General features: G+C 51.0%; 1 protein-coding gene across 1 annotated transcript in view; it reads right to left on the bottom strand.

Annotated features, from left to right (window-relative positions):
- Positions 1-5,014: 5,014 nt before the first annotated feature.
- The window catches only part of Fgf18 (fibroblast growth factor 18), a 31,091-nt gene continuing 18,921 nt past the window's right edge, over positions 5,015-17,184 (bottom strand). The window contains exons 4-5 of the mRNA XM_021177853.2: positions 12,599-12,705; positions 5,015-5,976 (exon numbers count right to left, since the gene is read on the bottom strand). Coding sequence (XP_021033512.1) covers positions 5,710-5,976; positions 12,599-12,705 — 374 coding nt within the window. The 3' untranslated portion in view covers positions 5,015-5,709. The remainder of the gene's footprint in view (positions 5,977-12,598; positions 12,706-17,184) is intronic.

Genomic DNA, 17,184 nt, shown 5'->3' with positions numbered 1-17,184 from the left:
CCCGCCCCCCCCCCCCCAGCCTTACAGCCCCTATCCCAACCCCACTTTAACGACTGTGTGACTCTGGGCAAGCCTCTTTGCCTCTCTGATCCTTTATCCTTAGGTAAAGGAGGAAAACCACCAACTTGTTGTGGTGGGAGGGAAAGGCAGATCTCTCTGGCTTAATAAACATGTTCAGGGGTTGGGACATCAAACAAAAGACCTCAAGTGAGCAAGCTCCCCTTCCAGCACCTACTTCTTTGTTGGTAAGAAGTAACTTAGAGAGCTGGAAAGAAAGAAATGAGAAAAGTAGGAGAGGGCCACATGAAGATGCTGCAGTGTGATGACTCCTCAGCCTGCATGGAGTAGACCAAGCAAGCCCTCAACAGCAGACGGGATTGGGAGCCCCCCCCCCCCCCCCAGTGCAGCGGAAAGAAATTCTAAAAGAGCTAATTAGGCCTGCACACTGCCCAAAGAAGGGGAATGCCTGCTGAATAACTGGCTTTCCCAGCAGGGGGCCACACCCAAGGCTACCTGCCACCTTCCCTCCTGGCCAGAGCTGGAAACTTCAGCCAGAAGGCCAGGCAAGTTCTGTCTCAGGACAGCACACAGAGCTGAGCCTGGCAGCCATCTGGTCCCCAGTTCTGCCTAATGTCTGCAACAGACCTTGAGCTAATTGCCTGGTTGGGGCAGTGCCTGGACATCTTTAGCACCTAATTCACTACCGTTTCTCTGGAAGCCCCATTCTCTGCCTGCAAGGGAAGGACCTGCCTGCTTGCAGGGAGTTTATGCCCCGGAATCCTGGTCTGACCTGGCAAGGCTCCAGCTGACCCCAGAGCCAGGAGAGCATCCTTGGTTTCCAGCTCAAGCCCTAAGCTTCACAACTACCATCTGCAGCCCAGTTTCCTGCCCCAGGCTTTGGGTTCTATCCCCAACTCCATTCCCTACAAAGGTGGAGGATGGGAAGAAGCCTGGAAGCAAGACATGGGATCAAGGAAAGGGGTTCATATCTCAGCTTGGTCATTTCCTAACATGGGTGCTGGAAACAATACCTTTCTACTCTGGTCTGTTTTCCTGACTACAAAGGAAACACTGTGATGCCTTGGTCGGTTAATAGCTGAGATGCCAACAGCTCTGCTGGAGCCATAGGTCAGAACCAGACATGTGCTGCTGCAGAGCGAGCAGGGGGACTTCATCAGCACAGCACTCCTGGGTGGATGTAGAAAGCACCTTGTCCCCAAACTCACTCTATCCCACATTTAGTGTTCCTCCATACCTCCTGCCATCATCTTGAAATACTGTGTCCAGACCCCCTTTGTACCCTTATCCAATGCCCAGCCACAAATCCCCACTTTCCGAGTAGGGCAATGAACCAGTGTCCCCTACGGAAGTCCCTCCCGCTCTGACATGATTTGCCTAAGGTCACACTGCCAGGCAAGGCTGATGAGTCAGGAACACACTCTGGCTGCAGGTCCCAGCCAGAGAATAGGAGAAGCAATAACTAGCCTGGGACACTGGACATGGGGTTTGCATCTCTTTGCTTCATTGAGTGGGAAGGAACATGCTGGGCACCAAGGCTTACTGCAGCCATCAGGGTTCCAGAGAGTGACTTAACAGGAGTAAAAAAATGGCGAACACACAGAGATGCAAGAGAAAAGCTGGGATGGGTTAGTCTGGACTCTTGGATGGAGACGCTGTGGCATTCTGGAAGCTCAGTGTGTTTATTATATACAGTTAAAGAGGGAGGCGAGTTAGCTAACCTCTGTAGGGGTTCTCTCTCTCTCTCTCTCTCTCTCTCTCTCTCTCTCTCTCTCTGTCTGTGTGTGTGTGTGTGTGTGTGTGTGTGTGTGTGTGTGTGTGTGTGTGTAGGGACAGTCTCCCTCTGTATGGGGCAGTCTCTCTCTTTTTCTCTCTCTCTTTGTGTGTGTGTGTGTGTGTGTGTGTGTGTGTGTGTAGAGCCAGTCTCTCTCTGTGTGCAGTATGTAGGAGCACTCTCTCTCTCTCTCTCTCTCTGTAGGGACAGTCTCTCTATATAGGGCAGTTTTCAGGCTTTAAACATCAGGGGAGAGAAAGCTACAGTGGACATTTTCTGCACACGCTATCAACCTCTACACTCATACCAAAGGAAGGCTTTGCCTCCGAGCTTCACCCAAGGGAAGGCTTTGCCATTTTCCCAGAGGTTTAAAGCTTTTGTCTTTGACATGGCTGGCTCATATCACCAACACACATCCACTTGAAGGCTTCATAAATTCAAGGTTTCTCCTCTTCTCCACAAAAGTCAAATCAGAGATCAGGAGTTGTATAGGCACCTCCAAGCATCCAGACTTAGAAATGGGCAGGGCTGGACTCAAATCCTAGCTTCTGGTTCCTAGCTGTGTACTCTCAAGCAATAAACTCCTCCTCTCTGATCTAGGTCTACAAAGTATAGTTAGCAATGCCCACCAAAAAGGCAGCTTGGAGTGAGCCATGGTGCACAGCTTGAGCTGTGAACATGGTGAGTGTGATTTCTGAGGCTCTCTGCACAGCTGTACTGTGGAAGCCCGTCCTGCCTCCTCCCAAGAGTGATCGTTCCTAAGAAGACATCATCCGTGGCAGGGAAGTCTTCCCGCCAGCCTGCTATGCTTATCACTCACATTTTTCTCCTAACTCAGGAAATACACCAAATGTGCTGTCTAGAGCAAAAAAGAAGCTGGGCCACATCTGCCTGCATCTTCCCACCTCAGACCCACTGCCCCGGGAATAGAAGCAGTGCAGCCTGGGGACCAAGCAGTGCAGCTTGGAGGTCTGAGCCTTCTCAGGGATCCTATTGTTGGGCAGTCAGAGTCGATGGGAGCCCAGGTTGCTCTAGGGCAGCCTTAAGTCTGCCATTCTCCTCTTTGAAGCAAAAGTCCCTTGCCTGTCTCAGCCCAAACAGGAACGGGAGCCCGAGTCTGGCTGCCTCTAGAGCCTGACTCCGTTAGTCTTCTTGACCCCAAGTCCCTTCTGATTCCGTGACAGGGCTCATGGTTTCACGTCCCCCTTTCCCTCTGCCAGAAATGCTCTTCCCTTTGGTGTGGATACGCACCTTCTGCCCTTCCGGCCTGCTCAAATCCCTCCCAGAGGCCCCACCTGCCTAATCTGAAATAACACCCCACTCTGTCCCTCACCCCTTCTCCATTCTTCTCTATGGTTCCCCAATGCCTAATGCCATAGTTCACACTCATGTGTGCTGTGTGTGCTACACATGGATGTTATATATGCAGGTGCACACACCTGTGTGTGTTTATATGGAGGCCAGAGATCAGAGTCAGGTCCTCCTCTATCACTCCACACCTTACTTTTTGAGACAGTCCTTTCCTTGGACCTGGTTTGCCTGTGTCCCCTTCCTGGGTGCTGCTGTGCCCGGCTTTTATTTGAGTGCTGGAGATCTGAACTCAGATCACCACGCTTATCCCAGCAAACTCTTTTAATCATGAGCCATTTCCTCGAGGAGCCCGAGGAGACTGCTCAGCTCACTGCTGTGACCAAGTTCTGGGACAGCAGCAGCCAGCCAAGAGTCTTAGCTGGTTGAATGAATGGGTGAACGCATGACTGAATTATGGTTCCAGGCATCCATTTCTTGTGGTTGTTTTCAAGACAATAAAAGAATAGAGGGAGGGGACAGGGACAGAAGGGTGAGGTTTGGATTGGGTCTCCCAAAAAGTCATATGTTAAGTTTGGGGCTGGGGGCAGGGCGGGGGGAGTATTACTAGAAAATGGCAGAGGCTTATGGGAGGCCCCAGCGGTACACCCTTGAGGGGATCAGAGGACTCTAGGCCTTTCACCCTTTCCCTCTTTTTCTTCCATGTGGCCTGCCAAATGCTTCCCTAGTAACTCCTAGCCCCACACACTGGGGTTTTCACTGAGGCCTTGGGCAAATTGGTGATTTGTTGAACCTGGGAGTATCGATCTATCAAGTGTGGAAGGAGGCCATGGGCTGGCAAGATGCCTGCCCTGCTTCTGTCTTATTAATGATCTTGGCCAAGCAGTTTTGTTTCTTAGCCTCAGTACATCATCTAGAAATAGGACAACTACAGAACTTTAGATGACAGGGCGGGGGGGAAGTAGGGGTGGCATGAGAGGGTGAGGGGCAGATCTCAATGCAGATTTGCTTGTCCAGAGTTCAGGGCAAGCTTTCAGAAGCCACCCAAAGCCTTCCAGGGCCAGAAGACTTCCCTTCCAAATCCTCTCCCAATGTGGGACCCCTCCAGCCAGTCTCTGCAGGAGGAGAGGGTGACAAAACAGAGGTTCAGGGTCCCCCCTCACTTTCCAGAGACAGTTATCCTGAAGGCAGAAGATAGAAAGGGGGTGTCTGCACACGTCACATGTCCCATGCCGTGCCCCAGGAAAAGGGCTCCCAGGAGCCTTGTCTACTTCCAGACAAAGCCCTGGAGTCACCCTGGAAGAAGGGGTCCTCACAAGTCACCAAGGCATTAACCCTTATTCTTGGCATAGGAAACTCAGGGATGGAACTGAGGTCAAAGCTCCAGCCTCGGCTTGACCAAACACTGTGGAACTCATAGATTGTGATGGATTCCCAGCCCTTAGCAAGAGTGAGTGGATAAACACATACATGAAGCACTAGATCTGAATCACTAAGGGTGAAGTTCCCTGTGGGCCCAGACTCTAAAGGCTTATGAACAAATGGTTGAGTCTATTGCTCTAGCAGGGACAATGGAAACCTAATTTCTCTGAGGTTCTCATATGCTCTGAGTTGCCTGTTCAATACTTAGAATAGTGTGTCCCAAAGTAAATATATAATTAAAAAAAAAAAAAGAATAGTGTGCCCCAGCACACAGCTACCGTGTTGAATGAAGAGCAAATGAATGATAATGGCCCCAGCCATCACACAAACACCAAGAGGAAAGAAGCACAAAAAACTGCCCTGCGGGAACCCAGTCCCCAGCCACCACACTCTTCACCAGTTTTGTTGTTGTTTTTTGTTTTGTTTTGTTTTTTTAAATAATTTGTGGGTTGTTCTTAATTGTTGAGGCAGTAATACTTGGTTCATGAGACTGCAATATACAGAGAGGTGAAATAAATAGCTTATATATATAATATATATAATATAGCTGGTTTTAAAATATTCCCTTATCATTGGTGTACTAGGTCACGTGAGTCACGGAAGGTCCACAGCAGCATCCTCCAGAACTGCGGGCAAGGCAGGCCACCATGATTGGACGAGGGCGTCTGTCGTCGGAAGGTCGAGGCGCGGAGAATTCTCAAGGGCGCCTTCCCTGCGCGGTGTCGCGGGACAGCTTGCAGTGGACAATAAATAAATGACTGCAAACCAGAGAGCGATTCTTGTTGGAGTCTAGGGCAGGGAGAGGGGTGGGGGTGGGGCACTACTTTCCTTTTTTTTGTTGTTTTTGTTTTTGTTTTTGTTTTGTTTGCTTTCAGAACCTTTGGGGGGGGGAAAGGACTTTGGTTTCTCGCAGTTTCCTCGTTCAAGTCCTCCTCTGGGGATGAGTTTTGAATTGTCACCTCCTAGAGAGAGGCAAGCACCTGTGGGTTGACAGCGGTCCCCTTGTGTGAGTCCTTTGTCATGGGGTTCAGGTCAACAGTGGAATCCTATCGCCCCTCCCCCCAAGACTTTAGGTTCAGTTTTTGTCTTCTTTTAAACACAATGTACAAAAATAGAGATTCTTCCTTATTTTTCATGTAAAAATATTCCTCTGATGTAGTTCTCTGGGGGGGTGAGTGTGGCCGGACCTAGCCGGGGTGAGTGGGGCGGATCCGCCTGGATCGCTTGGTGACTGTGGTGTACTTGAAGGGCTTCTGCAGCTCGGCCTGTCCCTTGGGGTAACGCTTCATGAAGTGTACATCTTGCTGGTTCTCGCGGGTCTTGGGACCCTTGCGAGGCCGCCCCTTCTTGGTGAAGCCCACGTACCAGCCAGAGTACTTGGCAGACATCAGGGCCGTGTAGTTGTTTTCCAGAACCTTTTCAATGAACACGCACTCCTTGCTAGTACCATCAGGCTGCAAGAGAGAGAGAAAGAGAGATCCTGGTGAAGTGTGCCACAGCAAGCATTACTGACAACCACAGTGATGACTGGGTACCCAGGTATCCCGCCCCCCACCAGATCTAGGAAGGCTTTGCTCAGCTCCCAACCTCACAGCATCAGCAAATGTACTCTGCAGCCACAGACAGGGAAGGCACAAGACGGAAGCGCCAGGGGAAGGGCATGAAGACAGGCACGAGCGGGTATGCCTGGTGGACATAGTGGGTGATCAGATACCAAGGAGAGTTCTACTTAAATTGCACTTCACAAGCATTGTGGAGCTAGGCCTAGGAGAAGATTCAGAAGTCCAGCCAGAGTCCAGTGGGGAGCCTTTGCCAAGAAGAGAAAATAAAAGGAAAAAGAAATTGGAAGAGCGAAGTTCTGTGGAAAGGGCACAGGGTACTTGGAACAGGGCAAGCTGGGACAGCATAGCAGACCAGGTCTAACCTCTACTTCCTGATATGCACAGAGTCTTCTATTTTGGGTCCCTATAACTTCTTCCATCCTCCGCCCAGGAAGCAGAGTTCCACTGTCTTGAGAAATCCACTTCATCCTTAGTATGTTCTGCATCATCCCTACTTGAGCTAGATCTAGCCAATCAAATAGTAGCCCCTCCCAGACATGTGACCCAAGCTCACCAATCAGTGTGCTATGTGGGTCCGACTGCCAGTGCCCAAAACAAAACAAACAAAAAAGAAAATGGGTTTAAACTCGAGGTATTTGTAAGGCTGAAATGAGGGCAGCCATTTTACCAACACGAAGGGAAATCCTGCTGCGCAGTGATGCCAGTCCCGAGAAAGCCAAGCCAAGCCAAGCTGGGGAATGAAAGACACAACCAAGCCCTGGTCACATCACTTGGGCTCTGGATCCAGCTGCATCTGCAGTTCACGTTACCTCACCACCATATGGGCCAACGATGTCTCATTTCCTTTAACTCAGCTGACGTTTTAATCTATCATTTGTAAGAGAAACAGGTCCTGGCAGATCTGCCCAAAAACTGACATTCGGTCAGCTACTCAACTCTTCTGCGACACAGTTCAACACAAACTACACTCAGTGTGGGATGTGGCACGCTTTAATACTTGGTATGAAGCAAGCCAGGAGCCTTCAAAAATAAGAGGTAGCATAGCCAAACTCCACAGGCAGCGTGTGTAAGGGGACTGTGCGGTCTCAGGTTGTGAAGCAGATGTCTTGGGAGACTAGATATGCAGGGCAAAGGGCACTGACTCTGGAGCCAAGAGCCAAATGAACTCTGGCACATCCTGTGACCTCAGGCTGGCCAATCCCTTGCTCCAAACCTCAGATTCTTCACCAGGCAAAAGAATACAACGTCTTCTGCGTCACAGAGACCCACAAGGAATGACTCTTGGAAAGGAGTCTGACACAAGGGGGTTGGGGCTGGGGGAACCTCTCCAGGTTGTTCCTCAAGAGCAGGTGGCTCTGTTGGGACTGCCCTGATCAAAAGACAATAAGAGACGGCTTGCAGCCTCCTTCTTCAACAGTGATTGCTAGATGGGAGAGAGTGGGAAACACAGAGTTGGACGGGCTGACCTAGCAGCACAAGTTTCCAGCGAACATCTCCAAATTTAGGCCGGGCCCACTCCTCGTTCCGGACTGCTGCCCAGCCAAGTTGGAAGCCCAGCGGTCTGGCTATGTGTGGAGACTGAGGTGTGGGTTCCAGCCTTTTGTTTGAAGTGGAAAGCTGGCCCGGGCTTCCAGGGACATTTACCTTTGAGAGGAGGGCAAGCTTACTCCCTGCAGACAGAATGCTGAACTCTGCAGAAAAAGGCTGGGAAATGCAGTCTTTCCAGACGGCTGGAGGACAGAGGCAGGTTCAAGACATACATGATACCCAAAGGACAGCCTGGGTAGACAGTGCACTTAGACCATTAGAAAGGAAGGCAGAAAACATGTGTAAGGCAGGTTGAGGTGAGAGACCTCTAAGCTCTGGCTCTCTCTCTCTCTCTCTCTCTCTCTCTCTCTCTCTCTCTCTCTCTCATTCTCTCTCTCTCTCTCTCTCTCTCTCTTGGAAAGGTCTAGAAGTTCCTCATCCAACTCTTCATGAGTGAAAGCAACCTGAACAAAAGCTAGACAACACTATTCTGTCTGTCCTTCAAAGCTTAGCTCTGTTACTGCCACTGCTAGGAAGTATCCTATGACTGCCTGTTCTCTCTCTGGGCAGTTCCTTCCATTCTCTCAAGAGGCAGTAGTCAAACTCAGGTGCAGCCCTCTGTTAGCCTTGAAGCTTTTCTGACTGAGTTCATGGCGGAGAATCTCTGCTCATAGTAGGCTTCACCACTGGGTCCCAAGACCTCTGTGTCCTCGGATGTCAGAACCAGTCCAGATCCCAGCTTCCCAGCCCTCTGAAGTAAATGTAGACATATACTGAACATTTGTGGTTAGAATTTTCCAGGTCTACACACTCCATCTCTGGAAATCTCTGGCTACCAACTCCTCGACTTATCCCAACTTGGTCTCCCTATTCATTCATTCAGTATTTACTGATTGCTGACCACAGGTCAGACATTCCCGTGTCTGTTATGTCATTTCACCTTACTTGACTGAGAACAACTCTACAGCTAAAAGAGACAAATGGAAACAGCTAAAAGAGACAAATGGGCTTGCCCAAGGTCCTGGTACTGGAAAATGGCCCCCAACACACTTGTCTCATGTCCAGTTCTGTGGGGAGCAGAGAGGAGGTGGGGTGAGTGGTACCCCTCCCCCAAAACTCCTCACCTCCCGCATAGTCACTGTGGATAAGAAATAACTGGGCACAAAGTAAAAGTTGGGTGTGCAACAATGTAGCACAGAGCACGCAGGCTCAGTACATATCTACCTTTACTTCAGAAGGCTCTGGGCTGATCCCAACACCCCAAAACATAGAGGGGCTCTTGGGGACCAGTGGTGGATCCTATGATGAGCAGAGTCTCCAACATGGTCGCAGCCAGAAAGGCTAAGAGTGCACCTGAGTTTGACCCTTGTCTCTGTTTCTAGCTCCTTCTATGACCTTAATTCACCTACAATTACATTTTTTTAAAAAATCAATGCTGGGGCCCAACTCAGAACTTCTGACTCTGCTGGTCAAGACAAGCAGGGGTATCAGTTTTTTAGAGAGCAACCTAGATCACTCCAGAACCTTGGAAGTTAATGGAAATCAGTCCCCCCCCCCACTCCCACCTCCTACCTCCTTACTTCCTAAGAGAGTCACAGTCCTTCCATGTGACCTGAATCCTGATGTCATCACTAGATCACACCTCACCTAAAACCTAGAGAGATGGTTTTTAGCTCTTTTTTTGGGGGGGGGAGATCCCCTTCTGCTGAAAACATTGAGTTTTCCATAACTTGTAATTAAAATCGTCTTAACCACCTGCCCTGAAAGACTCTGCAGCTCCATTGCTCCCATAAGGACAGGAAGGGACAGACGAGGAGGTTCTGATTAGCATATGATAGATGCTCAGGAACTCTTTCTGGACTGTGCTACCTTCTGGCCAAGTGGATATGGTTGAGAGAAGTGGCTGGGAGCAGGCCACCAGAGCATGCAGGGCTCCAAGACAGATAGAGGGAATGAATGGCTCCCGTCAATGGCTAGTGCATCTGAAATAGCTGTTGTCAGGGCCCAAAGAGCACTGGCCAGGGATGTTCGAGGCTGGCACCTTTAACCAGGAAAGAGGAAATACCTGCTAAGGTATTCCATCGAAGGCAGCAGGGGTCAGAGTCGCCATGGGTGCAGAAGTAATGTCAAGTCCTGTCTTCAGGCTGGGGGTGTAGCTCAGTCCATATAGTGCCTACTTGACACGCACAGAACTCTGGGTGCATTCTTAGCACCACACGCATCAGGGGTGTTGGACATGCCCCCAGTCTCTGCACTCAGGAGGTAGAGGGAGGAGGGTCAGGAGCCTACGGTCCTCCTTGGCTACATAGGGAATTCCAGAGGCCCAGAATAGCCTTGGCTGGAGGAGACCATGTCTCAAAAAATAAATAAAATAAAGTAAAATAAACCTGTCTCCACAGGGGAAGGAGGAAGAGACAGTCAGGCAGAGCCTGCTTAAATGCTAGCATGAGTCTCCCTTACAGACAAAGTCCCAAGGTTCAGTGAGACTGAGACAAGGTATCAATCCCCCTGGCATCGGTCCTACAGGAGGCTCAGAGAGCAAGAGCCAGTCTGGGTCCTCTGTTGCTTTTGCACACCTCAGGTTCTTCTTGAGCTCCTGACTGGGAGGAGAGTGCAGACCTGAGGACATGGAATGACATCCAGGTGAGCAAGTGGGGTCTGGAGGGTGGGGGTGGGGCATAGACAGCTGAGGGAGGACAGTGAGCTAGCTAGGGGCTAGCTAAATCTAGAGACCACTGAAGGTGAGCCAAGAAGAAGGGTCCATGGAGAGAGCAGGGTAGGGCTGGAATGGCTCATGCTTGAAGCCCTAAGTTCACATCTTGGAGATGGTGTGAGCAGCACAGAGAACTCAAACTGAGCCGTAAACTGGTCCAGAGAGGAAGAGAAGATAGATCCTTGGAGCCTGAAGCTTCCCAAGCAGGCAATGAAGGTTGGGGCAGCAATATGTGGAAAGAGCTGAGGGGTAAGCCCAGGTTGTATAGGAGAGGCACACCCAGCCATCAAAAAGGGGACTCCCCACACAGTCTGGGTGAGCAGGGAGGGGCCACCGACAGCCTACCAAAAGCATGATTCCCACCCCACCCAGCACAGGGATGGGGGCCACCAAGCCTCTGTGTCCAGAAGGGTGGCCAAGGCAGCTGGGCTGGAAGGAGGGTGCAGAGGTGGAGGCAGGGGATAGGGCCCGCTTCGCTGCTGTGCCTTGAGCCAGCTGAACCGTCACCAATATTAATGACGGGAGAGAGGGCAAGGGGGCAGGAAATCGGAGCCGGCTCCCTTGGAAGCGGTGACTCAGCGGCCAGCCGGCAGGAGGCGGCGGGGGCTGCAGCCAGAGGGGACTGGGCGCTCTCCTGACCCCGCGATGGCACTCCTGGGGGTCAGGATACCGGGAAGAGCGCAGGCAGGAGGCGGCACTAGGCGGCACCGGACTTCGCGCGGGGGGCACAGAGCACAGAGGGAGCAAAGGGGAAAAGCGAGTCTCAAACTCAAAGCAGGTTGGTCTGGGAGGAGGCCCAGGCGGGCAGGAGAACAAAGCGCCTGACGCGGGGCTGGGCAGCCGCCGCAGGAAACTGCTGGCCAAGACGGGGACGGGCCAGGCCAGGGGACCAGACACCCGCCCCTGCCCGCCGTCCCAGCCGCCGAGGGACCCCCTCGCCGACCGGCCTGCGACGGCGGAAAGTGAATCACTAATTGAAACCACTCCTAGGCATCCGACGCTCTGCGGATTACTATTATTTTGCAGTTTGGGTTGGTATGGGTGTGTGGCTGGAATCTGTCCCTTCCAAACCCGGCTTTGAATCCCGCCTAGCTCTAGTATGGGATGTGGGACAAGCGCCCAGGAATGTGGCCAACCCTCAGCTTTGCCACCTGTGAAATGGGAATGGTAGTGGTGCCAACCCGTCAAAATTATCAGCAGTTATATTTTTGCCCAATGCCTGGGAGATAGTAGGTGCTCAATTAAAGGGAGCAGTTATTATTTATGTGACATTTCCTTGGTCCTCAACCCAGAGATAAGGGACCAAAGAGCAGAGCTAAAGGCTCAAGAAATCAAATACCACTTCAACAGGACTGACCATTCTCCCGGTATCTTGAGTATAATGAAATCAATTTTCCCAGCACAAGTTCCTAAGCAGCAGCCCATTTCCCATGCCACCTGTCCCAACTGACTTCACTCTCGGTTCAGTATAGAAGCAGAGAGAGTCCTTACAAAGATCAGAGGACAGAGAGATGACTTAGCAATAGAGCTACGGTGAGTGACAAGTTCCTCTTGACCCTTTGGGAGAAAGGTACTCAGTACCTTCATGAACAAGCACATGAGGATATAAAGAGATGAAAGGCAGCCTTCAGGGAGTATCCAAGCCCGGCAAGTGAGTGTACATACACACAAATGCACACATATGCATGCACATGTATGCAAACACAAGCACACACATGCACACACACATGTATGTGCACATACTAACATACACTACTGTGTCACATGCAGCTTTCTGGCCTGTTCCAAAGTAATAAAATCTTCCTGAACTGCTAGAACCGCGGGCCCAGCTGAGGGGCGACTGCTTTCGGAGCTGGAGGAGGCACAGCGGGCGGGCGGGAGGGTGGGGCAGGCGGGCAGGGGTGGCTGCAGCTGATGCTGGGAACCCCTGGTGAGTATTATGATGATCCCTCAAGTCACAGCCCTTGGGCTGCAAGTTCCCTGTTCCCAGACATCAAGAGCACATGAGCTGGCTGTCCCAGAATTCCACATCCTTCCCCATCAGAACCCAGGGCTCTTGGCTCCAAGTGGCAACCATAAATAGACCTGATTACTTCAGGGACCAAAACAAAAACCATGGTAACAGGAAGAGAGGCCATCGGGTGATGCTCTCTCCCACCTAGATACACACCACACCTGGGTTCCAAGTAAGACCAACAGAGCCCTGGGTGTGCTTTGCCGGGTTTCCAGATCTGGTTGAATCGGACCCCAAGAGCCCAGGACGTCACCACTCACCTTCCCCACGAGCTTGCCTTTTCGGTTCATACACAGGTAGAATTCTGTCTCCTTGCCCTTGATCCGGACTTGACTCCCGAAGGTATCTGTCTCCACTAGGAGCTGGGCTTCGAAAGGCAGAAGAAGAATAAGATAAGCTTTTTAACCAGAGGCAATGGTATAGTCTAAACCAGCAATGTGCTCCTTGACCAGACCCCTGGCCCCTTATTTCCCCAAAGTCAAGCATGAGGGAGGATTCTGGCAGATCCCATGAGAGCGCTCTGACCCTGGATAGGGTGAGGGAAACTACCTCCTCTTTCCTATGATCCAGTCTGAGGGGAGCTCTGTCTGTGGCCCTTCCCCCTCATACATCTCTTGGCTCTCCATTCCACTCCCCAAGTGGGACCAACAGTCATTCAGAATACCCACAGAAGTAACCAAGGGTACACTTGCATGTGGACACACACACACACACACACACACACACACACACACACACACACGGGTACGCGCACACGCAGCCTTTAGGGCCTCATGCTGTTTCCTTCAAAAGTTAGGTCAGATGTCCTTTTCCCCCAGGGCAAACATCTGGTGCCCCTACTAATGCACTTTTAGCACCTTTGGCCTGGCTACTTGACACAGGAAGACACGGAGGTGATGGTGTTATGCCCCTGGTAAAGAGTCCATGTTCAGAATCTCTCTCCCCCCTGACTGAGGCCATCAAAAGTGATGGGTAACTAATTTTCAAGAGCACAGAGGTCTGCTCATGACCCAGTTCTCCCCACCCAGGACTGGAGCCCATCCACGCCTCTGAATCAGGATGCCATTGTCCAGATCTGCTCCCCTGAACCCCTAACAGACAAAGACACCATTGACCTCCTTCCTTTGACCAATCTAGGTTTCCCCTATAGGATTCAGTGTGACCCAAGTGATGTCTCACTCTGGTCTTGAACCCTGGACCTGTCCTCCATTTCCATTCCCCTCCCCCATGGCTGTTTTCTTCGGCTGTGACCTTCACTTCCAGCACCTACCCCCCCCCCAACGCCCCCCTCCACCCCCCAGCTACAAAAGTTTCATTTCAGTGACAGGGGACTTGCTTCTCCATAACAAAATCATAACCTCAAATTCCTAAGTACAGTATCCTTGGAGCCACAAGGAGTGTACCTCAGTGCCCCTAAAATACACTAGGTATGATTTTAATAAAAAAAAAACATTTACAAATATAGGCCCTGGTGCCCTGCTGTGAAAATTGGAACCACCTGGAACTCAGGATTTCTATAATTAATCTAGCCCTCCTTTGACACCACTTCTAATTAAAATATGATTCCCACCTTAAAAAAAGAATTTACATAAAATTTAAAGACCTAACAAGAATTTTGTAATTCTGGGAGGAAGGCGGGGCACATTCTTCTTTCCGCCTCCCGCTACCCCCAGGAAACACTGAGTTAGAACGTGACCAAGGGCTTGCTGCTTACCCTTTTACTCTGCTTACCCTCGCTCAAAACCTTGTCCTTGGATCCCCAGGAGGAATGTCACAGCAGCTGCCCAGACTGCTCTACCATCTCCTGGCAGAACTCAGACCTCCGATAGTGAGAAAGTTCTAGAAGCCTCTATGAGACTAAGTGTATACAGGGAAGGTAAGAGTCTGCTATGCCTGAATACGGACTTGACCCCTGGGCTCTACTTCACTGACTTCTGTGTGACCTTGAGCCACAGGATCTTCATCAGTGAAATGAGAATGGTCCTGACCTTCAACAGGGCCTGGGAGGCCTGTAGCATGAGAGCGCCCCGCTCTAGAGGTCCAGAGGGGAAACTAACCTTCATTTTAAGTTCCTAAAAGCTACAAAGTGGAACCTTTCCTGGAAGAAAAGGGAGCCCAGGCGCCAAGCCCACAGTAGCCTACTTCCTGAGGCCCAGCCCCTTGCTCCGAACCAGTTAAAACTTCTTCAAGTCCAGGAATCCCACCCCAGACAGAGCATCTGAGAGTCCCCACAGATCTGTTACTATCCCACACTGTGTGAGTTGAACCCTGAATGGAGCATCACACCCCTCTCTGAGCCTCAGCTTCGTCCCTGGTGCAAGCAGGCATCAAGCTCAACCCTGTTCTATTCAGTTCTGGAATCCTGGATGAAGCCAAGCCTGGGAGAAGGCCAGGCTCTACTGGGAGTAGGAAGACAGTCATTAAAGGAGGAAGTACTGAGGATAGGGCCCAGGATACCACCACCCAAGTAAGGGAGGCTGCTCTATCCGCCTCCTCTCAGCACATCCTCTAAGGACACATCCAGTAAGGAGGATCCTCCTCCATACAATTAAAAGCCCCGCCTCCCTACAATTAAAACCCCGCCCCCACATACACGAAGTAAGCTACTCTAGCCCTCATTCCCTAGGGTAAGCAAGTGAGATAGATACCCACCAACAGCCCAGCAGAGGGACTAACTACAGGGTTGGCTGGCTCTCAAAGCCACTCCTAACATTGTTTCACCTCTCAGCAGCAAGGACCTTGGACACCACATTCCCCCTCAAACTGCATCCGCAGGGTGGGTGTAGATATCCAGAGGATCTGGGGCAGAGTCTAGGGCTTCAGTTCAACTCCACCCTCCAAAGGCCTGGCCACACCCATCCAGCCTGAGGAGGGTCTGAGCCTAGCCACTAGCAGTCTGGTCTTCCTACCCATCCTGACCACAGCATTCAGGAGAATGACCTAGACTCCACTCAGAGAGTGACATAATGAGGGAGCCAGGCCAGAATTATGTAAAGTCTTTGGGGAGTAATAGACCAGCAGCAGCCACAGCAGGAGAGAAAAAGGAACAGAGAGAGACTCCACCCAAGCTAGGTTTGCTCCAGAGCCCTTCCTGGTTCTCCTCATCTTCCCCACTCCCTTCTGAGAGCCAAACTCCAAAGATGCAGCTCTCAGGAGCCAGAAGCCTCATCTTGGTTCAGTTCCATTGTCAGGGACTACAGCTGGCCCAGGGGATGACATTATCTGGCCACCCCTCCCCCCTGTACAGCTCAACAGCCATCTCCCTCCACCACTCTTGCCCCTACCAGTGTTCCCTCCACACACCAGCCTAAAGCATCCTTTAAAAATCTTAGATGCGCCGGGCGTGGTGGCGCACGCCTTTAATCCCAGCACTTGGGAGGCAGAGGCAGGTGGATTTCTGAGTTCGAGGCCAGCCTGGTCTACAAAGTGAGTGCCAGGACAGCCAGGGCTACACAGAGAAACCCTGTCTCGAAAAACCAAAAAAAAAAAAAAAAAAAAAAAAAATCTTAGATGCTTCAGTCAGTAAAGTACCCACTGTGCAGCGTGAGTACCTGAGTTTAGATCCTTGGACCTGCAGAGACAGGCAGATTCACTGACTTCACAAGCTCACTGGCCAGATGATCTAGCTGATCTGTGATTTCCAGGTTTAGTGAGAGACTCTTGCTCAAAATTAAAGATAGAGAGCAATGTTGACCTCTGGCTACCCATAGACGCAGACACGCACAATTACATCTCTCTTCCCTGCTGCAAAACATCCCAGGGTTTCCCAGAGTACTTAGAGAAAATTCAAACTCTTCATGGGGATCCACATCATCTGCCTCCTTCCTCCATCCCTCCTTCCTCCACCTCTCCTTCCTCCTGTCCCTCCTTCTTCCACCCCTCCTTTCTCCTGTCCCTCCTTCCTCCTGTACCTCCTTCCTCCACCCCTCCTTCCTCCTGTCCCTCCTTCCTCCACCCCTCCTTCCTCCATCCCTCCTTCCTCCATCCCTCCTTCCTCTTGTCCCTTCTTCCTCCTGTAACTCCTTCCTCCATCCCCTCTTCCTCCATCCCTCCTTCCTCCTGTCCCATCTCCCTAGACTTCTCCCCAACCTCCCGAAGCACACTGACTCCCTTCCCATCACTCTGACACACCTAGTTACTGCTTAGGGACCTTAGTGCTTGCTCTCCCTTCTATCTAGAGGTTGCTTTGTCCAAACCTTATCTTCCAGGTAGCCAAACATCATCTCCTTGGAGATGCTGTGGTTTGAACAAGAATGGCCCATGGGCTCATGCATTTCAATGATTAGTCTCCAGGGAGTGCCTTTGAAAGGATTAGAAGGATTGGGAGCTGTGGCCTTGTTAGAGTAGATGTTGGAGGAAGTGTGTCATTGGGGACTGGTTTTGAGGTTTTAAAAGCTCACACCAGGCCCAGACACTGTATTGCTCCTTCTCAAAAGATCAGGATGTAGCTCTCAACTACTTCTCAACACCATGCCTGCCATGTCTGCTGCCATGATGATAATGAACTAAACCTCTGAAATTGTAAGCCAGCTCCCAGTTAAATGCTTTCTTTTAAAGAGTTGCCTTGGTCATGGTGTGTCTACACAGCAATGGAAGAGTGACTACAACAGATGCCTTCCATGTCTATACTATCTGATGTTAGTACCACCTTCTCCAACCCAGCACACTCAGTCCCCCACACCACATTCCAGCACTCTAGCATTTTATTTTTCTGTGCATTGTTGTGCCTGTGTGAGGTTGTTAGACCTCCCTGGAACTAGAGCTACAGACATTTGTGACCCCCTATGTAGGTGTTGGGAATTGAACCCAGAGTCCTCTGGAAGAGCAACCATGCTCTTAACCACGG

Source organism: Mus caroli, unplaced genomic scaffold, assembly GCF_978045245.1.
Source record: "Mus caroli unplaced genomic scaffold, Mus_caroli_1 scaffold_13, whole genome shotgun sequence".
NCBI lineage: Eukaryota > Metazoa > Chordata > Mammalia > Rodentia > Muridae > Mus > Mus caroli.
This window is presented reverse-complemented; position numbering and strand designations above follow the sequence as displayed.